This window comes from Pogona vitticeps, chromosome 11, assembly GCF_051106095.1.
Source record: "Pogona vitticeps strain Pit_001003342236 chromosome 11, PviZW2.1, whole genome shotgun sequence".
NCBI lineage: Eukaryota > Metazoa > Chordata > Lepidosauria > Squamata > Agamidae > Pogona > Pogona vitticeps.
Window position 1 is genome coordinate 226,227 of NC_135793.1, and position 22,927 is coordinate 249,153.

Consider the following 22,927-nt stretch of genomic DNA (forward strand, 5'->3'; position numbering starts at 1 on the left):
GGAGAGTCTTCCTCTGGTGCTCCTTGGGAGGTCAGTGGCGACTTCCAGGTCGGTTGTGAGGGGGCGAAGAGTGCTGGTTTCCGGATCCTCCTCCTCCTCCTCCTGCTGCTGCACCCCCCCCTTTTCTTCCTGCCGCCTCCAGGAGGAGGACCACGTCAGCCCCCCCCCCATGCAGCAGAATGCCAGGGAGGCTCAGAGTTGGGGGGGGGGAGTCTTGAGGGCCATTCAGTCCAGTTTCCTTCTGGGATGTGTGTGTGTGCATGTGCATGTGTGTGTGTGTGTGTGGAGAAGGTGGAATCCTCTGTATGGGGCAGGGTTTGGTGTTCTTTCCAGGGCATGATTGGAGGGGGGGGGGTGGACGGAAGGGACCAGGTTGCTGCTTGGAGGCCCTTCCCAGTCCGTCCCTCTGATGGGCTGGGGCTCCCCCCCCCCCGGTGTCTCATTTTTCCCTTGGGAGGCCTGAGTGGGAGGCGTGAAGGGTCCTCTGGGAGCTGCCATGGCCCCACCGGGCCTTCCCTCCCGGCCCTGTCAGGGGTCCCTCCTGCTGGGTTTTTCTCTCCCTGCTCCTTCCTTGTTCTCTGCGAAGCAGCCTCCCCTCCGCTGGGCCTGGGCTGGGCCTTCCTTCTGCCTCCTCTCGCTGGCCCTTGGCCTCTGGCCGGGCTGAAGCGGTTGCTCCGAGGGCCTGAGCTGGAGGCATCGTTGTCTGCAAGGAGACGTCCCTCTTGCTGAGGCATAAAATCCCTGGACCGAGAGGCTCCTCACAGCCCCATGGAGGGTGTTTCCGAGGCTGCTTGCCTGCGGCGGGCCTCTTTGCAGAAGGCAGGAGTGAATTTATAAATTATTTGATTTTTGTACCAAGGCCATTCTGGGTGGTTGAATTCCTGGGAGAGAGCCGCCATTGTCGAGCCATCCCCGAGGAGGCCCTGCACCTTGGCTAGCAGGCAGGCAGGCAGGCAGGCAGGCAGGCATCCGGCTTGCGCCAGGTAGCTGAGCCGGCAGGTGTGGCTCACTCTTCAGCACCAGGGATGTGGCACCACCGTGGCCTCCTGGCATCCGGAGGGAAGTGGCTCGGTGGGAAGAGGGACGTCTCTGTCCAGACCTTCCTGACCTGCTTCCTGGTTGTTCCTGCAAATTGAGTTGGAAGGAAAGAGCTTTGCGGTGCCCGGGTGGGGATCAGCAGTGGCATTAGAAAGCATGCCATGGGTCTGTCTCTTGTGTGTGTGTGTGTGTGTGTGTGTATGGACACAAGCTGGATGGCCCCAGAGAGCTCGTGTTGAATATCTGAAAAGGGGGAGAGCAGCTCAAAACACACCCCAAGAGAGAGAGGTAGGGGGAGGGTCCTGCTGCAGCTGTAGAGTGCTTAATTTGGGAGGGGTTCTCAGTGTCACCAGCAGCCCCCCCCCATGGTTTCTGAGTTGGGCAGAATGTGCTGGACTCCTAAGGTGGGGGACGATTCCAGAACCATGGCTGGCCCATCGCATGCATGGCCACCAGCCCAGAAGCAGAAAGGAGAAATCCTATTTGTTTCTCATCAGATCACTTTAATTAAGACTTGGAAATGAGATGTTCCCAGATGTTCCCTCCCCTCTGTATCCCCTTCATTGTTTATTGTTACCCTTTAAAGTTTTCCAGCTGCTTCTTGGTTCCTCCCGCTCTGCTTAGGAGCCCAAGCAATGAGCTTTGGTCCAGCAGACTCACTCCGGCTTGGCTGACAATGCTCAGATTTTGGGGCCTGGGTCACACACAAGAGCGCGGTAATTAACAGGCTGTCCTGCTTTTTTGGCCCATCAGGAGGAGCAGCCCTCGCCCTGTTAGAGTTCAAGAGTGGTCAGGCTTTGCCCGCTCCATGGGTGACTTTTGGCAAACATACCATTTTGCCTTGCTGGCAGCTTGATGCTTCAGCCAGAGCGGATTGTGTTTCAGGGGGTTCTGAGAATCCTTTTGTTCGCTTAACGCCTGACCAAGTTGTGAACGCAAACGGCAGCCGCCCGATGCCAGACTGAAAGTGTCGTCTGTTTTCAAAACCCTCGATGGATGAGGGACAGAGCTTCGTGGCGGCTCAGCCCCAGGCAGGGGCCAGATTCTCATAACAGGTTTTTGCTGACTGAGACCATCAGGGTGAATTCCGGGCAGGATTTCAGCCAGTTCCTTTTCAGAAGGGCTGCTTGCTTTCAGCCACACTTTGAAAAACACACCTGGCCCTTTTTGAAACCTTTCCTTGGCCTGAGGAAAATGCTGAGGGGAGCCCTGTCCCGCCTGACCAAACCTCTCTCAGCCATTTCCGACTCAGCCACTTCCCACGCCTGTCTTAGTCTGGCTTCTCTCAGAGCTAGGCCCTCACTAATTAGCTTCTTTCTAATTGGGTTCCAACCAGCTCCTTTCTTAGCCCAGCCCGGTCTGGCAGCTTTGCTAACCAAACCCTGTCCAAGCCCTTTCTGGCAGTCTTTTCTTTTTTCGGTCTTCTGCTTTGACCCGATTGGCGGTGGCTTTTCCGGTGGTTGTTGCCTAAGAAGCCTTCATGGGGAGGGATGAAGGATCTGCCTGCCCCGCACATCCCTCCCTCCCTCCCTCCCAGTAGGGTTGTGGGGACTGGCTGAGGCTTCTGTTCTGGGGTTTAAGGAAACCCCCAAAGGTTCTGCCTGCTTTCCCAGCCCTCATGGCCCCCCCGTCACCCAGAATGGACAGCAGCAGACATATCCCCCCCCCAGTCCTTCTGCTGCAGAGCTGCCTCGGGTGGCCAGTCCCAAGGCTTTGAAGCTTCCAAACGGGGCCCTGCCAAGCCCCAAAGAATGGCCGTTGGTCAATACACGGCTCTTTGTCTTGGAAGCTTGTCTGATGGCCGTGACCAAAGTAAATGTGATTTCGCTGAGCCTGTCCCCCCCACCCCACCCCCGCCAACCTCTTTCTTTCTCCGCCTTTCCTTCCACCCCCTCTCCTGACCTTTGCCGCTGAGGCTTGATGGCTGGTTTCACTGGGTTCTTGGCAGCTGGAGCCGCAGCTCAACCTTTTTGGGCCTCCATCCGTCAGAGAGGACAGAGGACTGGCCGGGAGGGCCCCCTTTCCTTCCTTCCTCTCTTTCTCCCCCCCCCCACGAGCCGGTCCCTTGCCTGGCTGCTGGGGTCTATAGGGGGTGGAGGGGGGAGAGGGATGGGGTGGGCATGGCAGAGGGAGCATCTTCTCAGGAGGAGCAGGGAGGATTTCAGAAGAGGAGGAATCTCTCCTGGGTGGGCGTGCTTCCAGTTGCCCCACCTGTGGGTACCTGTTCCTCCCAGAAGGTTTTGAGGCTTCAAGGCCTTGGCTCCTGTGCTTGCTTTGTCCCTCCGCCCAGCATTCAGCGGTGAGTTTTCCCTCCTGGCTTGCTCTGAGGGCGCTGCTGGTTCTTGGTTCAAGGGGCCCCCAGGGCACCGGAAGTGTCTCCTTCCTGCTTGTGGGGCTGCTGACCCCCAGAGAGGAGCTGTTCCCCCCCCGGGGGGCCATGCAGGGACGTGGAGCTTCCAAGGTGGGCCGCGGGGCAGAGCTTTAGGAGGTCAAGCTGTGAAAGGCAGAGCCCTGTCCAGGGGAGGGGAGGGGAGGGGAGGGCTGCAGGAGGGCTGCTCGCCTTTCCTGCGTGGGGGGCATTTGAACAGGGAAAGGATGGCCGTCGGTCAGGGAGACTTTAGCTCTGGCCTCTCTGCCCAGGTAGGAAGCGGGTGGCATTTGGGATCCTCTCCGACAACGCCTTGCCCTAAATTCAGCAAGCCCATTTGGGTGGGCCTTTCCTTCTTAACACGGGTCTTGGTGTGTGCCAGTGCACAGATGCCTGTGTGCCAGCACTTAATTTACCCTATTTGTGCCCTCTCTCTCTCTGCTTAGGAAGAAAAGAAAATAGAAAAAACCCCACCTTTTTGCAGAAATTAGTCTTGTATGATTTTGGACGTTGCCTTGCCTTGGGAGTTATTGGATTTCTGTGCTTTGGCTGGGTGGTAACAAGGGCGCCCTTTGACCCTGCCTTGGAGCACAGAAGAGGGTGTGAGCGCTGCTAATTGAGTTCCCGTGAGAAGAGCACAGGCGGGCTGGTGGGTGGTGACTGGGGGGTGGGTGGGGGCAGAGGAGGGGAGAAGCCCCAGATCTTCCTGGCCCTGGCGAGAGTCCTCTTTTGCCTGCGGCTGTTTTGGGGTGTGTGTGCGCGTGTGTATGCGTGTGTGTGTGCACGCGCACTCTGGACTACACAGGGCATCTGGGTGGTTCATTGGGGAGCAGCTCCCCCCCCAACTTCATGCCTCTTGGGCTTTTTGCAGGAGGGCTGCCGGCCTTCGCACCCATGCTGATGCCACCATGTGTGTATGTGCTCGTCTGCCTGCCTGACATCAGGCTGAGAGGGTGGGGAGCCGTCAGCTTCATTGTGAGCCTACCGGCGTCCACCTGGTCAATTCAGTTAGTCCAGTGTGTGTGTGCGCGCACGCACCCAAGTGGCTGGGAGAGAGTCGAGAGGAGAGTGGGAGAGTGGAAATAACCTAGCCAAAAAGCAAAGAGGGTTACGCTTAAATTGCCAGCTGCTTGACTTTGGGGGAAAGGTGTGTGTGTGTGTGTGTGAAGGTACAGGGCGTCCTTTCAGCTCTCCTCTTCCCTGCTAATGCCCCTTAATTTTTCAACCTGAGAAGCGGCCAAACGATCACTCTTCTGGATCAAGCCTTCCACCTTCCTGCAGAGGCCAGTTAGTGACCAGCTTGCATGAGCTTTTCCGAGGCTGAAGAAAGGAGTCCGGCTGGAGCCTCTAGACTAAGGAGAGGAAGAGGCAGAGTGAGAAATGGGGCTGACCAAACCCAGACCCCCTTCATCTTCCCCATAACATCTTGGATATTTCAGTATTATTTGTTGCCGAGTCCCAAGAGTGAAGGTGGCACTCTTGGTGGGAAATGTTTGTGGTGTATTGTTATTATTGAGTTTGTATGTATTTCAGTTTTATTTCCATTGTTTGTAATTTTCTTCTTTCTTTTTAATCAATTAAAAAAAAGGAGAACCCCTTGGATGTTTCAAGAAATACCTTGAAATTTCACATGGACGAGAAGTTGGGTGGCAAGGTCTACTCCTTACAGGGTCCTCCTGCCCACCCAGCGAGAGAGGGCCAGCCTTTGCCGATCCTGGATGCCTAGAGGTGGAGGAAGAAGGGGGGCTGGATGGGTCTCCCAGGTGGGCATGGCACCCACAGGGAGGCACAGGAGACCCTCCCCGGATCTGGGGGCAGCGGCCTCCAGGTGGCTTTTTGGAGTCCTCCTGGCTGCTCTGGCCAGCCTGGTGAGGAGCGGCTTCCCCATTTCTCTGGCCTGCCCAGAGCCCAGCCCGGCCCGGCACCTCTTGCAGGTTAAATGGCAGGCCCGTGTCTCCTTCTGGCCAGTTTTCAATCAGAGCTTTAACTTTTTTTCCACGGTTGACCCAGCGGGATGTTTGACTTCATTTCCCTCTTTGTGTAGCTGCCCAGAAGATTTCTGCCCTGCTAAATCTCAGTAAGTGTTTTCTGCCTCCAGAGCCCGCAAGCGGCGCTTGCTGGCATGACGTGGCGCTTCGTTGCAGGCCCACCACAAAGCTCCTGCAGAATAAACCAGCTGGCACCTCTTCCCGGCTTGCCTTTGGCTTTGATAATGAAAGGGTGAGTGTAGATTCCGGACTCTCTGGCTTTCCTCTCCTTGTCAGAAACAAGACTTGCAGGAGCAGGTTAGGTTTGACACATAAATGGTTACAGTTATTACTTTTGCATCAACAGTAATTGACAAGCTGGTGGATACCTCTAAAGAATGACTTGGTGAAAGGAGCTTTTGAAACGTTTTAGCATTAGTACTGTCAGAAACATTGTTTCTCAAGGAGGAAGTGTCTTTGTGCTGTTTAATGCAAAAGTAGCAATTTCAGTGCAAACTTGTTGCATCTGTTGTGTTATTTTGGACTCTTGGCCTTACAACCCTTCCCTTGCCCTCTTGCAAAGGCTTCTTTGTTGAAAGCGTGTGGTTTTTCTTTGGATAATTTAAAAGCCCCAGCTTCTTTCTCTCTCTCAATTAACTGTCTGGTTCTCTTGTTTATGGGTGAAGCCAGCGTACTGTATCTTCCGATCTTAGCCCTGGGATTTCTCTGTGGTTCTCTCAAGAGAAGGATGATTCATCTGGGAACACGGGGGTGCCAGTGTGCTTCCGGCAGTTTCTGATGGGACTGTCGGATGGGAAGGGGCCGTGAGGAGGCGTCGTGGCGGCGACTCTCCCCTGCGTCAAAGCCCCCTTTGGCTGAAGGAGGTTTGCTCGCCTGCCTGTGGCCCTTCTGTTCTGCAGCTGCCACGTGGGTGGTTGGAGGGGACTCTGAATCCAGGGCTCTGGGGTGGAAGGAGAAGCGTTGGCTGGTGGGGAAGAGGACGGGCCACCTTCTGGGGCCCACCTTTCACCCTCTCCGCCTCCGTCAGCACTGCCTCGGGGGGGGGAGGGTCTCCACGGGGCCTGGATCCACTCCCTCCAAGTCCACAGGTTGTGGCATCGCTTGATCAGGGTGGCAACGGGAAGGCCCAGGTTTACCCTGTGCTTTTGTTGTCATGCAAAAAGGTGGCCTAGCAGGCGCTGCCGGTTACAGCTCGTCTTTCGCCTTACAGCTCGTGGGCAGGCAGCTGCTCTCCTCGGAGCCCTCCGGAAGTGGCTCTCCATCTCGTTCGTGCTCCCGGTCGCTCAACACTCTCCCGGCCACCATCTTCTTCCGTCACGCGTGCCTGCGGACATCCGCTCGTCCGTTGGCTCCCACGACTTCCCTTTGTGCCCTGCCTCTCCTGCTGAGCTCCCTGGGTTGTGCGCGGTGCACGGGCGGAGCGAGAGCCTCCTCGTGCTTAATCCCTTTGCAGACCTCGATGCGCTTGCTCTGGCAGGCGAGTGAACAAATGTTTCTGATCTGATGGAAGGCACATTAGCATGATGTGCTTGAGGGCAGGTGGCAGCAGGGCGGGCGGGCGGGCGGGCGACGGGGGGGCGTGGAGGAGTGCACGAGCGTAACGTGTTGGGTGATTGCCGGTCATGCAGAAGCAAAAAGGGCAGATGCAAATGCCTCTTCCAGGAGGGAGCTGGGGAGGGTGACCCCCCCGCCATTTCCTTTCCTTTCCCAGGTAGGGAGAAAAGAGACGCCTCTTCTCAAGCAGAAGGCAGTCGGGAGCTGCTGTGTTCAGGCTTGCAGGGGCTTCTGTGCGGCTGGGCAGGCCTGCCCTGCAGGGTGACCTAGAAAATAGACTCTGGGATCCCCCTGGCCCAGATGGGAGGCTTGGCTCGGTGACCTTGATCTAAGAACGCCAGGCAGAAAAGCCCAGCTAAATCCCATGCAATCCTTTAGCTACGGCTTGGGGGGGGGGTGTTAATGGATGGGCTGCAGAGGGAGAGGCATCCACGGTGAGAGGGCACTTCCCACCCCCTGCCCTTTTCCCTCTTCCCCAAATGGAAAGGTGTGCTTTTCTCCCTCTGGATGAGACTCCCCTGACAGCTCCCTAGCCTGCTCTGTTGGGTTGCCTGATGGGAGACATTGATTCCTTCCTGGCAGCCGTTAAAATCTCAAGGGTACAGATGACAGGACAAGATGATTGCCAGGCGCCGTACAAGAAAGAGGTGGACTCCAGGGGGAGTCCTTCCTTGGCTGCTGAAGTGGCAACCAGGGGCCGGCCTCCTCTTCCTCCAGGCAGGCCTGGCCGAGGCAGGGGCCGGCCCTGGGAAGGCCTGTCCGCCCGGGCCTCAGTTATGCCACCACCTGGAGAGGGAAGGGGGGCTCCTTCTGCTCTCCCTTGCCCCCCCCCCAAGTTCACAGCAGGCCCGTGCTGGCCGGGTTGCGTTTTTCAGCACCCTATGCAGGTGTTGGGGAAAGAGCAGGGGGTGGATCCAGCTCTCTGCCCAGAACAAGCCATGTGCGCTCCGGCTCCTGATTTGTTGGGCTGGAAGGGGGCTGCCCCATTCCGACATTCTCCTCTGTGGGGACTGGGGGTGGGGTGGGGTGGGTGGGGTCTTCTGCCTCAGCAGCTGGGGCATCGCACCCACTCCCGTGCTCAGAGACGGGGGGGGGGGAGCAGCTGCCTCAGCCCTGAGGGGCGACCGATCTACAGAAGGGTCTCTGTCAGCTGTTGAGCCCATGAGCAATGAGATCAGTAAGAGCTGAGTGTTAGTCAGGGAGGGGGTGGCCACTTTCTTCCTCTTAGCCTCTGGCCGGATACTCCCATCCCTGCTTATTCTAAGCCAAAAGGAAAAGTGGGGGTGCAGGGTGGTTTTTGCTCGGGTCTTACCTGTCGCTTTTAGTCGTCAGCCGCACCTCATCGGAGCTGTTGTGCAGATGGCAGAGTCATTAGGAACCATAAAAGATGAGCAACTTGGATTTGCTACAGTCTCCGCATGTTAATTGTGCGTTGGGGCCGAAATCATAACAGAGACCTGCTAAAGGGAGCCTGGGAGAGGCTCAAACATTTCATTTCATCCTGAGCTTAGTGTTTAAGAGACCCTTGCATTTATCTTTCGCCAAATGTGCTTTCCTAATCTTCCAAACCGCCAAAATTGTGTTCTGCCTGGAGAATAATGAGGACATCTCTCTCTCTCTCTCTCTCTCTGTGTGTGTGTATGTGTGTGTGTGTGTGTGAGAGAGAGAGATTGATTTTTTAAAAGTCATCAGGTGGGAGTGGGGGTTGGTGCCTTGTTAGCGTCTTTTGCTGAGGGTGGCCCTCCCTCTCTCATGAGCCCCTCTGGGCTGGGGTCTCAGATGCACCATGACATTTGAGCCCAGCCCAGAGGGGCCTCGTAGGTGCCACGGCAGTCTCTGAGCATGCCTCTCTTGAGGAGCGCTGCCCAAAGCCATCCCCCCCCCAGCCAGCACTTCAGCCTGGCTGGCTGGGCGTTGGGGGCAGGGCAGGGGGGGGGCCTTGGGGATGGCCCGTCAGCACCTGGGTCACTCCTCTGTTTCACTGGCTTTCGAGTGAGAGGCGAAGGGGCCGTTTGCATGTGCCTTGTGGGGAATGACAAGCCGTGGGGGAGCCATGGTGTGTTTGCGGGGGGCATCCACTGCCAGCTTTTGTGGCCTGTCATCGTGAGCATGGAGCACGTGCTTTGCAGGCAAGGTGGGTAGAATAACTTGGTCTGCATAGAGTTCATAACTCTGTCCTTTTGGCTTCCGATTATTTGGAGAAGCCCAGTTCGGTTCTTGTCGGTTCGGCCTCGGCCCATGCATGGCCTCGGGATGCTTTTTGTGGAGAAAATCTGAGTCACCTGGTTTGTTTTCAAGAATTCATCCCCTTGGTGTGATTCTGAGCCCGTCTCCTCCACCCTCACAAATGTGTGCGTCTCCCCCTCTCCCCGCAGCTGGTGAGGCACTGAGCCTCTCTCTCATAAGGAGCAAAGCCACAGGCTTCTTCCAGGCGTGGCTGCCGGTCTCTCTCCCACCTTCTTCTGGCTGTTCAGGGGAGGCTGGAGGGCTGGGCTCCCTCGGGTGGCTCCTCTGGAGGCGAAGCAAACCCATCATCCGTTGGTTCATTTGGGTCGGATCGGCTTTCCTGGGCAAGGCCCGCCGTGCTCTTCCCTGATGCTCCTTTGCCTTGGAGGAGAGGAGGAGAGGGCTGGCCGAGGGGTGGCGGCGATGGGGGATGGCAGTTTCTCTGGATGTAGACATTGGCATGGAGGAAAGCAGCCGGCCGGCCATGCTCGGCTGGATGCCCAGATGGGATGACTCGGGGGCTGTCTTACAGCTGTGTCCAGTTTTCTGTGTTTGGGAGCGGAGGCTGAACGGAGGCTCCTGGGCAGCCCTCCCCCTCCCCGGCTTGCCTTCATCAGCTGACCCCAAAGGCAGGATGACCAGTCCTGCCAGGGGCGGAGCGCTTCTCTTGTGTGAATTCGGAGAAATGGCTTTTCACGCTTTGTTTGCATCCTGTCGCTTGTAGTCCATGGCTTAAGGGTGGCTGAAGCTGTGGCCTAAGCACATTGGGTGCCTCCTGAGCTTGGCGGGGGGTTGAGGGGGGGCAGAGGGGAGGCGAGCCAAGGCCGGTTCTGCCAGGGCCGCTGAGACCAGGCTCCCTCGGCCCATGCATGGGCTCAGGACTCTGAGAGCTGCCTACAAGCCCCACGGCAAAAAAAAGTTTGGTCATGTTCCAGGGTTCTGAATTCAGGCCAGTACTTCTAAATCAGTTCATAAATAGTCTGCCATTAGAAATGAGCAAGAGGTGGCTTCAGTTTTTCTGCGCAGTAGAAATCCAGGCGACTTGAGGCGTACAGAGCAACCCTGCCAAGCTGGGCGAAGTGAGACTGGGCGGCTTGCAGGAAGTGTGAGGAGAGTCACCTTTCTTGCATGTGTTGATTGATCGGTTTGCTTTTTATCCCACGAGTCTCTCTTAGTGGGGACCCAAGAGGGTGTACGAAAACAGAAAGCCAGCAATTAGTTGAAACGAACTGATGAGGAGTTAGAACTATAATATGCAAATATTTAAGAGAATGTGATTTTAAAAGTTACACATTGGATTTTAAAAGGCCCCTCACTCCCTTCATTTACCGGCTGGCTCCCTAAAAGCCTCTCTAAAGAGGTAGGTCGGTTTTCAGCTGCCATGGTGTGAGGGCGGGCGGGCGGGCAGGCAGGCAGGCAGGCAGGCAGGGGTGTGCCAGGCGCACCCCCTGAGCGAGAGGGAATTCATCCTCTGGGCTGCAGTCCATTGTGAAGTGTGGGTTGTGTGGATTTCACACACACCCCTCGGTTTTCGAATAAAAGGGAAAGAGGCACTTCGGGGCAGTCGCTTCAATAGGTGGGGATCCCTTTGTGAATTTGTCTAGACTTTGGTCCTGGAAGGAAAGCTCGTTTGGGGGAACTATTGATTGACCGTCTTGGTGTGGAAAGAGGAAGAAGGACTTTTCGGCGCTAGCTTTGGAGATTCAGTCTGGGAGGGCCTGGACTTCTTTCTGTCATTTGTGCCAGAACTGCACAAGTGGTCTTACTTAACCTCAAAAACATGAGTTGGGTTAGAGCCTGATTTTGGACATTTTTAAAAACTTTGTGCAAAAATTCAGGTCATTCTCAAACCATGCCTCTTTGTTGGCACTGCAAAGCTCCCCGAAATGCTCCTGCCCTTCAGCAGGACCAGGCGGATGTTTGGGGCCCCTCTGCACTTGTGGGATGGACCCAAAGACTTGGAATCAAAATGTAGCTGCCAGTGAGCTCACGGCCCTTCCCAAGCCTCCTCAATAGAGGCTCCTCGTCAACCAGGAGGGCTCCTTTTCTCCACCAAGAGAGGATTTGTCGTTTTCTTTTTTCCTGCTTGCGAATGTTGTTTTATGTTCCCTTCGGAGAAGCAGATGGGCACCAGTGGTCTGGGCTGCTCAGTGACACCTTCAGGAAGAGATGGGAGTGTTCTTGTGTGCAGAGGGAGGCCTTTAGGGGGAGGGGCTGTGCAAGGGTCGCCAGCATTTAACGCGAACTCTCCAATTTCAACGGATCAGCTCGGCTCTTTTGTTCGGGACCCAAGGGCTGCTCCGTGGTCCTGATGGAAGTGCATCTTTCCCAAACAGCTCGTTACGAGTCCTCTTTCTGCTGCAGGTGGGAGGGAGTTAAGAGGCTAGAGGCGGAGCCTGTAACTGGCTCCACCCATGAAGAGCCTAATCCCTCCCCTTTTCTCCATAAAGCTCCACCCCCTTGTCTGCCCAGTTCCACCCATGGCTCACCAAGCACTGTGCTGTGCGATCTAGATGAAGGGAGAAGGGGCGGACGGGGAGGAAACAATATTGAGAATGGACAGACAGAGGGATAGCCTGGATCTCTTGTGGACTCTGGCCGTCTGTAACTCTCTCTTTCTCTCCCTGTGTGTGTCTTCTGGTGAACTTGATGCTTCAGCCTTGCTTGGAGTCTTGATCTCCCGGCACGGGGCACCCTCTTTAGCTCTGGCCTTGCCACCTCCTGCTCTCTGGCACCAAACCCTTGCCCTTTCTGGCAGCCCTTGCCTGACGCTCCGTCACTATCTTTTTTTCTTTTTTTAATCTCTGCAGCCACTTCCAATGGGTCCCTGGATGGCTTGGAGAACAGAGAAGGCGGTGTCTGCCGGACACGCTCCATGAAGATCGTCATGAAAGTCGGCCAGGGTGAGTCAACCTGCAGAGAGCTTGGGATCTGCCCTGGGGGGGGGGCACGTGGTGGAGGCAGAGGAACCGGGAAGGCCGTTCATAGACTGGAAGGGGTTGTTCCCTCCCCCTGCCCACCTGCAAACCCTGACAGGACATCTGGCCACTTCTTTTATTGTTGTTGTTGTTGTTCAAATAGTTGATTTGCCACTTTGGCTGGTTTCCATGCCTGATGCCAACTATGATGTGTGACCCCCCCCCACAGGCACAATAAAGTCTCTCCCCCCCATCCCCTGGTCAACAAGGAAGCTATGTGAGATGTTGTGTGTTATGCGGTGAATGTGGTAGGCATGAAATCCCCCCTCCAAATAGTGGAGTGCTTAAAGCAATTAAAAATCAGGGTGCTTTTTAAATTAACTTTGTAAAAAGTTAAATTGGATTTCTTAATTTAACTGCAAATAGAAGTACCAAGCTTATTTATGGAGAATAACTAGGTTAATACATAACATAATCTGAATAACAGTTAATCTTGAAGCAGAATGGGTCCTGTTAAGCCAATTGAGACGGCTCTGCTCGTTTCTCCAGCAAGAGCGGTTGGCGTCCAAAGGGCCTGCCCGGGGGTGTGTGTGCGTCCGGTTGGCTTCAGCAGCCGCTGCCGCCACCACCAGAGCTGGTGGCCACCTCCGGAAGGGCGGCTTCTTCTGCTGGTCTGTCCTTTTCTCTCCTGGGACCCATTTGAGACGTGGGAGGCTGCCTTTTTTCTCGCCCCGAGACTTCCTCTTCTTCTAAACTAGGGAGCCCACAGGGGTCCTCTGAGGGCCACCCCGCCTATCTCTCCCCCCCCCCACCGGTGTTGAGGTGCTGGAGGTTCTGCTGGGGGTCCTGAAGGTTGAGGGGAATCCACCGACCCTCACACAGTGGAGGTTCTCCCAGACCTTCCTCCTTCAGGGAGCTTCCACTTGACGGAAGGGGCCGGACTCCCTCCAAGAGTCCCCTTGCACTCACCCGGCAGCCGGGGGCCAGCTCTGCATCTCTCTCTCTCTTCCCCCCCCTCCCCGGCCCCGACTAGGGATCAGGGCTTGATGGGGCACAGGAATCACTCGGTCCTCCCAGTTTTGCTGCTGAGCAAAAATCTCCCTGCCGGGACTGTTTCTTGGGCCCCCGTCCTGCCCATCTTTGCAAAGCTTTGGCGTTCTGCATCAATGGTGCACCACCCTTTCATGGGACTGCCGGGCTGTTGGAGCGTGTCCTCGTGGCCCGCATCAGGGGCAACCCGTTTGCTCCCAGTTGAGTTGGGAAATCTCTTCCATCATCCTCTGTAACTGAGCTGGCACCGCTCTCTCTCCAGCAGGCATGGGGCTGGCTGCATTTCTTTGGGGCAGCTGCGGGGTCACAGCCCCCAGAGCCCCCCTCCTCTGGCTAGGCGCTCTGTGGGTCACGGGGAGGCCAGGTGGCTTGCCTGGCCATGGGGAAGGCGGTTGCCCTGCCCCCCTGGACAGCCTTTGCGACGAGCATGAAAGGACTGGGGGCCCCTTGAGGCCTTTGCTGGGAGGGGCTGTCTCTCTTGCTGGGAATTGGGCCTCTCCTCGGCGCGGGGCCTGGGTGTCCAGACAGGAGGAGGAGCGCCTCGGCCCAGCAGGGGAAGCGCGGCTTCTCCTTTCCCTCCGGTCCGGTCCATCATCTGCCTTTGCTCAGGGTTTGCAGAGGGAGGAGGTGAGGGTCTGCTCTGGGGCTTGGCCTCCCCCTCCCCCGACTTCCTTTCCCTTCCCTTCTCCCAGCAGAAGAGCTGCTGGTAGTACCTCCGCTCCCAGGTGCGCCAATGGCTTCTGTTTGGCGGCAGCTTTTGTGCCCATGACCACTTTCTTTGTGATCTCCTTCAAGAACGGCTGCAAAACCGAACCCTGGAAGGAGGGGAAGGGGCCTTTCTGCCGGGAGGGGGGTTGGGTTGAGCAAAGGGGCCTGGAGCCAGGCCTGAACCATGAGGAGGGGCTGTGATCGCGCATCCAGCCAAAGAGGGGGAGGAAACTGGACAGGCCTTGCAGAAGGGTCTCTCTGCCTGCGCGCAAAACATTGCATCGGAGGGAAAGAAAGAGCTGTTGCCTCTCCTGTTTTGCATTTCTCTCCCTCTTTCTCTCCCCCCCCCCTTTTTTACCAGTACCACTTGTATTTGTGGTGCTGGTGGCTGCAGTGGCAAGACGTCCCCTCAGCATCCCATGGGGGGGTGGGGGGGTGGAATTATCTCTCTCTCCCCTCCCCACTCCCCATAGCAAATGCCCCCCACCGACAGACCCCCCCCTCCCCACCTGGTCTCTCAACCCCATTCTTCTCTGTCTTTCTCCCTAGATCCCAATGCGGTGCTGCCCGAGCAACCGACCGCCAGCCGGCCCAGCAAGGAGTCAGACAACACTGGGAAAGCGGCCACTCAGAGCCCGCGTAACAAGCTGCCCCCTTCGGTAGGGGAGGACCCCGGAAAGCCAGGTAACTTTGGGCAAGGGGATGCCTGGAGGCCTTTGGCAAGCCTTCCTCTGCCTCTTCCGCAGCGTTAGAAGACCAGAGACGCTTTCTGCCCATTTAGCTCAGGAGGTGCCTCTGGAGGAAAGACAAGACTCCCCCCCCCATCCTTGGGGTGGGGGCAAACCCCTCATTCCAGCCTCTCGGATCAAAGAGCTCCCCACCTCTGCCACCGCCAACCACCCCCCCCACCCCCGTGCTGCTCTGGGGCCCTTCCTTATTTTGGGGAGCCGGCGTCCCCCTCTTAAGGGAGAAAAGATGCTCCCCCAACTCAGAGCAACTTCTGGCCACGGGAGGGCCAGGCCGCCTGTTTCAGGTGGGGGCTCTTCCGCTGCGGGGAGGGCAGAACAAGGCTCAGGGGGTGGGGTGGGGTGGGGTGTCCCTCCCCTGTCCGGTTTTACTGCTGCCAGGCCAGGTGACCTCAGTGGCTCAAGGTACCTTTGCTAGCTTATGCCGGTGTGCTAGTCCTCAGTACAGATAGCTTGACCCTGGTGTTCCCACGCTCTGGCCATCTCTTGGATAGGCTACTGTAACATGTTATATATGGGGCTGCCCTTGAAGGCCATTGTGGAGCCTGAGCACAAGGCAAGGGATTTGGTTGCCACCCCTGCTGCTATTGCCGTGGCGGCTCCAGTGGTCTCTTTGGCTCCAGGTCAGACCTGGACAGAGTTGTGTCATTGAGTAAGGCTCGCATGCCCACCCACCACTTCCTCTCTCTCTCTCTTGGTCCCCCCCCCGGTCCCCTCCCTCTGCTGTCCCAGATTCTGTCAACCAAGATGGCCAGGACTCCAACAGCCCCCAGGAGGGGTTCTTCAGCTCCAAGGTGGCGGTCTTTGCAGCGATCGGGGCCGGCTGTGTCATCTTCATCCTCATCATCATCTTCCTCGTCGTCCTCCTGATCAAGATCCGCAAGCGGCACCGGAAGCACACGCAGCCGCGGGCGGCCGCCCTGTCGCTCAGCACCTTGGCCAGCCCCAAGGGGGGTGGCAACGCCGGCTCGGAGCCCAGCGACATCATCATCCCCTTGCGGACTACAGAGAACAACTACTGCCCGCACTACGAGAAAGTGAGCGGGGACTACGGGCACCCGGTCTACATCGTCCAGGAGATGCCCCCGCAGAGCCCGGCAAACATTTACTACAAGGTCTGAGGAGGAGCCCCCGCCCACCCGAGAAAAGCACGACCGGCACCAGGGCTGCTGGAGCGAGGGTGGGCGGGAGCGAGGAAGGGCAGCCCCCGCCAGCCGCACCCTGGACCCACAACGGGCTTGCACGGTGACCTGCGACTCCACCGCTGGAGGGGGCCAGGGCACGCCCCCACCCCTCCTCCCGGACCCCGACCCCCCACCCTCTAGCCTTTAGTTTTCTAGTCGGGAGCTTCTTTTGTATTTCCAAGACTCAAGGAGGACGACGAGGGAAGGAGCCTCGCCCGAATCCTCCTGTTGCCTCCGGCCCCCCAGCAGCGGCGCTCGCTTGGGAGGGGGGGCAGGTGCCGATCCTCCCGACGCGCTCTGCAGCCCCCTTGTTTGGGCTCTGTGCCTTTCCTCACTCTTGGACGTGCCGGGAACCCCCCTGCCCTCCCCGGAGGACCTCCACGGCCACCCCCGCCAGCCTGTCTTCTGGCTCTTTGCTTTGCTTTCCGGGGCCACTCCTGGCTTTCCACGATCTGGCTTTCATTCGGCTTTGCGTTTTCTGGGTTGGGGGGGGGCAGAAGAAGGGAGGTGCAGCCGGGCTGGGTTCCTGGTCCCTTCTGGGGTTTCCAGAAGAAGCTGGCAAGAGAGAGCGGCTGGCTGGCTGCCTGTCCCGGATGCACAGAGGCGGCCGAGGGGGAAGGTCGCCTGGCCCAACATCCTGCTCTTATAAATTTAAAGTATTTTTTTTTGTAATGTCTGTTTTTTAATTGTGAAACCTCGGGACTCTGATCCACCTCCTCTGTCGTCGTCATCATCATCATCGGCTTTCCAGTCCAAGCTTCCCGGCTCTTGACCTGCCACCCACCCCCTCAAATCCAGCCGTGGTCTTGACCATTCGGAGCGCCTCCCGTCTTCTGCTCATGAGAGTCGGCCATCTCTGTGTTGGGGACATTTTTTGTTTTGTTTTTTAATTTTGTTTTCACTTTATTTTATAAAACAAAAATTGTAAATGTGCAAAGTCTGCCGTGCTCGGTGTGAGAGATGTCCTGTTCTGAAACCATCCCTGAAGGGGGAGTCCTGCCCTTGCCTGCCCCAAGCCATGGTGTGTGTGTGTGTGTGTATGTGAGTGAGTGAGTGAGTGAGAGTGATGTTGTTCACTAGAAGCAGGCCGGGGTGTGGGATGGTCAAGGGTTGCTCCAAGAACTTCCTAGGGATGCAGGGCAGCCTGTGGGTCAGAAAAATGCATCCTTTGCCCCTGCTTTGGACTCCCTTCCAGGGGCCAACGTGCCTCCCTTAAGTGGAAGACCAGAAGCCGCCTGCCCGCCCTCTGGCCCAGCCATTAAGAACCAGCCACCCACCTTCCTCCCCAGGGGCATTGTGTTCCCTGACCCTTCGGTAGGTCCTGCTGAGGTTGGACAGCTCTGGTCTAAGAGATGGGGGGGGGGCAAAGCCCAGGCCGCGTCCGGCTGGCCGTGCAGGGGTCCCATCCTCTCCCTCTCTGGGAGCAGCCGGGTTATCCCTTCCCCAGCAAAAATCCCCCTCCTAAAATCTATCAAATGCTTGAGGTGTCCAGGACCAGACTCTAAAGGCTCTGTAGAAGGAAGGGGCTGCGGGGGGGGGGGGAGAGAAAGAAGGGCTCTTGTGACCCCTTGGCCTCATTCCCTGCTGGGGCCTTGCGGGGGGGGGGAAGGCCTCCCCTCCAAGGCAACTGGTCAGCTGGCCATCAAGGCTGGGGCCTGGACTCGACCCCCTCCAGGCGTGTGCAGGCGCAGTGGCGCCCAGGGACCGGGCTGGCGCTTTCCCCCTCAGGCGCGTAACTGGGGGGTGGGACGCGATGGGGTGAGGATTGTGGGAAGGGGGGGAGAACCTGCCAGTTGGAGGGATGCCTTGCTGTGCCAGCCCATCCTCTGTGCTAGAGGTGCCCCCCCACTCCTCTGAGAGTTTCAGAGCCCCCCCCCCACATCGAAGTAGGGGCCGAGGTTCAGGCGTGAGCCCCAGTCAGAGTCTCTGCCTTGCTCCCCTTCCGTTGGCCCTCCCACCTTGCACTGTCCTTAGGGGAGCTCTGCCCCCCCATTCCACTCACCCCCCACCCCCACACCTGAGCTGTGGGTTCAGGCATCCTGGAAGGCATCCTTTGGCTTCCCTCGCGGTGTCACGTTGGTCATGCCAGAAGCCTTCCTTGGGGTGGAGGAGGAAGCAGGGGGGCTGCCTGTCTGAATCGGTCCCCAAGCACAGTTGGCTCCACATTTCCCCCCTCCCGTCCCCACTCTTGAGAGAGGGGGGGCTTTCTCCACCCATGGTTGTGCGTAGGACCCCCTAGCCGCCTAGAGTGGTCCTCACCCGACCAGATAGGCGGGATATAAATCAAATAAATAAATAAATAAATAAATACTTGCCCCCTCCCTCTGCCCCCCCATCTGCCTCTCCTCACCACCTGCACTGTTGCACCAAAGCCTTATGCCCACTTGGTAGCCGACCCCCCCCCCCCCACTAGATTTGGCCTCTTTCCCAACACCAGCTGCTGGCTAGCTGGAGAGGAAGGCCCCGGAGCTGCCCCTGGGAGGGGGCGTTCCCTATGGCATTGGGGGAGCCCCCCTCCCTCTCGGATGGAGAAGGCGCGGTGGCAGCAGGGGAGCTTCTGGTCCCTTGGGCCCATCTGGGCACGTTCCCCCAGAGGGGGCTCCACCGGAAGCAGCTCTTGGGGGGACCCCCTTTCTCCAGCTGCTGTCCCCCCAAATGCACTCTTGCTTCCCCTATGAGGCTCGCTATGCCAGATAGGGTCTCATGCTTTGGGGACCACGCGGGGGGGGGGGAAGGCCAGGCCAGGAGAGCGCTTTCTCAGGGCCCCCACGTAATGGACAGTCTTTTCTCTCCCTTGTGACATTGTTGTTCATGTTGTCAAGACTTTGACACATTTTTTAAAAAAGAAATCTAGGTGGTTTCGTGTGAATCTACACATCTGGGTCCCTTGCCTGCCTGCACAGACATCTTCTGGAGCCTAAAAAAGGGCTCATCCAGGCCCTCTCTGAGGTGCCTGCACCCCAGTAGCAATGCGCTACGCCTCTCTCCTCTTTTGTCCTGCTGTCCCTGGGTGAGAGAACAGCTTGAGGGCTTCTCTGGAGCCTTTGTGCCTTCTCATCATAATCCAAATGGCTTGTATACAGTTCTACTCCTGTTAAAAAGGATGGGGGCCTGAGGCCCATCCTAGCGATGTCAACACCAAGAAATTCAAGACGGGATACACCAGAACCAATTTTGCCTCTTTTTTCCAGAAAGGAGAGTGGTTTGTGGCAACAGACCTCAGAGTCTTCTTTCCAATCTACCACTACTTGTTCAGCCCTCTAGCATTTCGTGCTTTGTGCCCTGGGCAGAATCATCCTCTGGTCGTAATGGGTGATACTGATGGCAGCCATGCGAGCCTTGCTTCGCAGCTCCCAGGCACAGGGCAGGGCCCATCATGGGTTCCAATCCGGAGAACTGAGGGCAAGGGGACCGTTTGCCACCCAGACTTTGCCCAGCTGAGGCTGATAGTGTGGAGAATTCACCAGCATTTAAAAGAATATTATACCTGAAGTGAGAAAGCCATCCACCAGGCATAAATATAAGTATAAAGGGGGGGGGGAATTCATAGATTTCACAAAGTCACTTCAGCAATCTTACGTACCACCAAAAGTCCACAGGGCTATCCGTTTTTTGCTACACCCCAAAGAGAGAGAAGTATCCCGTTCCCCTGTAAAATTGTATCTCTCAGCAACATTTCCTGTAATTCTCCGGAGGGCTGCTCGGTGGCTTCTCTGCGTGCGGGATTATGGTCACGACCAGAAGCAACTGGCCAGAAAACACCGGGGCGTCGTCGTGCGTCGAAGGATGTGTTGCGTTCCCGTGGACCTTAGAGGGAACGTTGCTTCTCAGCCATCAGGGGGGAGTATCAAGATGGAGAGTTGGCAGCTTCTTGATTCTTCCGAAACTCAGTCCTCCAAAGATTTTTGAAGGGTCTGAAAATTGTCTGCCCAGATATCCACACCCCACTGCCGCCGGGGTCACTGGCCGTCGTGCTCACTCAACTCAAAAGACTGCCACGCGAGCCCATGGCAGCTTTGGCTCTCAGGCTGCCAACGTGCCAGACTGTGTCCCTGTTTGCCGCCACTGCTACCTGCAGGGCGAGCGAACGGCCCTCCCTCCGACGTGACCCACCTTCCCGGCACCTCTTTGAGGACAACGTGACCATGTTCCCTCATCTTTCTCTCCTCCCTAAAATAGACTCCAGCTTTCACATAAATCAATCCTTTGTGTGCCCTATGTTTTTTTCCAGGACGCATGGAAGGCTATGAAGACGTTTGCACATGGAGGAAAGGAACCCCTATGTGAAAAAACGTGTCCACGAGCTACTGCCCATCCCCACCTCCCCATTCAGTCTTGTAGCCACAAAGGTAGAAAAATCCAGGTTGCGTAAAGTGGGTGGGAAGCACCAGCTTCCGTGTGTGTGTGTGTGTGTGTGTGTGTGTGTGTGTGTGTGTGTGTGTGTGTGTGTGTGTGTGTGTGTGTGTGTGTGTGTGTGTGTGTGTGTGTGTGTGTGTGTGTGTGTGTGTGTGTGTGTGTGTGTGTGTGTGTGTGAGAGAGAGAGAGAGAGAGAGAGAGAGAGAGAGAGAGAGAGAGAGAGAGAGGAAGCTCTTGTGACTGGAACCTTGGACCCCCGGCCTGTTAAGCTCGTCTGGTATGGACCCCCTTTGGCCTGAGGGGTTGAGATGGCATTCCTCCATCAGACAGTTTTGTCTGAGGGAGGGCAGGGACTGGTCTTTCTAAATGATTTGTTCTGGGTAGCCATCACACCCAAAACTTGAGGGCGGTGTATTTGGCAGCCCCCCCCCCCGAATCCGGTCAGCTTTCAAAAGCTTTTCATACTCAAAAGCATGAAACTCAGGTTGGCCTTCGTGGGTGTCCAGCCCTTCCCAAGCCAGGGGAGGAGAAGGGTGCACCCCACACTTTAAATGACAGGAGAAGACCAGCAGGGCCTGTGGGGGGGGGGAGTTTGACACATTTCTTTTCTAGCACATCCAGTTTTGGAGGCGGGGGAGAGCAAGGAGGGCCTGGGAGATGGCAGTCAAACAGAAAGACTATGGTTGCTCTTAACATCATCTTTCCAACCTGCTCCATGGAAAACAGATTCCTACGTGAAAGTGTTGGTTATTGCACTAGGTTTTCTGGGTGCAGGTGTTTACCCATGCAGAACTTGCAATTGGTGTGAACTTCCAGCTTGCCGTCGGACAGGGCCGGTGGGAAAACTGGCATCTCTTGTACCCGAGGGCCCCCCCCCGACCAGGGAAGCAGCACCCTTTAGAGGGCTCTGCCATGCTTGTGAAGCTTCTGCCACCTTATGGTCACCTCCTCTTGAGTAATGCCATTGTTGCCTCTGGCACCTGGCATGCACTTTGATCAGCAGAGACTTGTGGAAGGCGGAAGCCCCCACACAAAGGGGATGTTTCTGTCCTGTTTGCCGACCACCCCAAAGGGAGCAAATTCCTGGAAAGCAACGGGCTGGCCAATCAGGGAGGGGGGGAGCAGATGGATGGGCAAAGTCATTTGAGGGGGCAGGTTTCCAACCTTCCTTGGCCAAAGGGTTTCTTTTGAGTTCCCTCTTCTCCCTTCAGCAGAAGGACTTTTTTTTGGACTTTTTGAGATTTTACTTTGTGTAAATAACTAGTCTTTTTTGGAAGATATAATGTAAAGAGGTTTTGTATAAACTCTGGATTATTTTCTGGTTGCTTTTTCTTAGAAAAAAAAAACAAGAACAAAAAAGAGGGGGGAAGAACCTAACCACAAGAACGGGTGTAAAACATGTGCCATTCCGCCATCCAGCTGAGCAGCCTTCGCCTCTCTGCGGAGGGTCTTCTCGCATGTGTGCGTGCGCTCTGCAGATCCTAGCTGGGCATCTCCTGCCTGCTAGGCAGGTCCCACACGAAGGGGGTCCCAGAGACCTGAGTAGAGCAGAAAAGACCAGCTGGCCAGCCAACAGGCCAAGGTGCTAACGAACCCTCTCTAGGCTGGATTGGTTTTTTTTTGGGGGGGGGGCTTGAATTTGTGCTTGCATCCAGCAGCCTCCCCCCAGCCCCACCCTTCTGCTTCTGAGCTGGCTGTCCAGTCCAGGGTGGTGCATTTGGGGGGCTGGAATGGTTTGGCAGAAGCGTTTCTAGCCCTGTGCAGAATTAGCAGCTCTGTTTTGCTGAGATGGTGGCAGACTAGCAGAACTACCTGGCTGTTTTCACTGCCGCTTCTTTCCCAGACAATCCTTCAGTTCTCTTACGATGGCCCTTGGGATTCCTTGAGCAAAGAGAGTAACCATGGGGGCCACTGGTGCTCCACTGCCAGCCTTTGGGTCCGTTAACACTGGGTCACTTGGCACCAGCCCCCCCCCCCCAGTGCCCCGGCTGTTGGGCTGGGACCAGTTGCTGTCGTGGCCTTTGCTCGGCTCCTGCGTCGGTGTTGGTTAAGGCCTGGGTCCTCAGGCAGAAAAGATGCTCATCAGCCCAGGGCCTCCCGGGGAGGGGGGGGGCTGCCCAGTGTCTCCTGCTCCCTTTCAAAGACGCTTTCCTTCCGGTTCATTCTTTATCCCTGGCTGGTGACACAGAAATTTCAGGTCCCACAGCTGTCCCTCGGTGGCGTGGCTGCAATTTGGCCATACTGTGTTGTGCAGGTTCATGGGGGACCCATTGCCACCCACCACAGTGCCCCCGATTTGTAGCTGGGGGTGTCTCTCCTTTAGAAGAGATGAGCCATTACGTCTTTAGCCAGGTGGGAGGAGACTGCGGAGACGCACGAACTCACGCACACATGCTCTGAGAAAAATCCCTCCCTCACTGCCATCTGTGCACACACTCTTGGTGCACCCCATCTCATCCCACATTCCTCCATTCTCATCCTTTGGGACAGAAACCTCTGAAGCCATCGGGGTCTCCCAGCCCTTGGTCGCCCTCTGCGTGTCAGGGATCTCCGTTATTTGCCAGCGCCCTCAAAGTGTGTAGCTTCCTGCCGGAGGCTTTGCGCCAAGAAACATGGGTCCCAGATTCTGGGTCTTGTTCTGCTTCCTGCCTCCCCACCGCGCCCCCCCATTGCCAAAGTTTCGGTGGCGGTGGAGGGCAGACGGCACTTTTATCGGAGGTCCCTTCTCGCAGAAGATGGGCGCCTCTGTGGAGTGTCAGGTTGTGTTTTGGCCTCAAAGGCCAGGCCTGCC

At 56.8% G+C, this 22,927-nt stretch overlaps 1 protein-coding gene across 1 annotated transcript in view; it reads left to right on the plus strand.

The window, feature by feature from the left end:
• EFNB1 (ephrin B1) overlaps positions 1–16,717 on the plus strand; it is a 51,758-nt gene extending 35,041 nt beyond the window's left edge. Inside the window, exons 3-5 of the mRNA XM_072981354.2 lie at positions 11,985–12,077; positions 14,400–14,534; positions 15,329–16,717. Of these exons, the coding sequence (XP_072837455.2) occupies positions 11,985–12,077; positions 14,400–14,534; positions 15,329–15,717 (617 nt within the window). The 3' untranslated portion in view covers positions 15,718–16,717. The remainder of the gene's footprint in view (positions 1–11,984; positions 12,078–14,399; positions 14,535–15,328) is intronic.
• Positions 16,718–22,927: the final 6,210 nt, after the last annotated feature.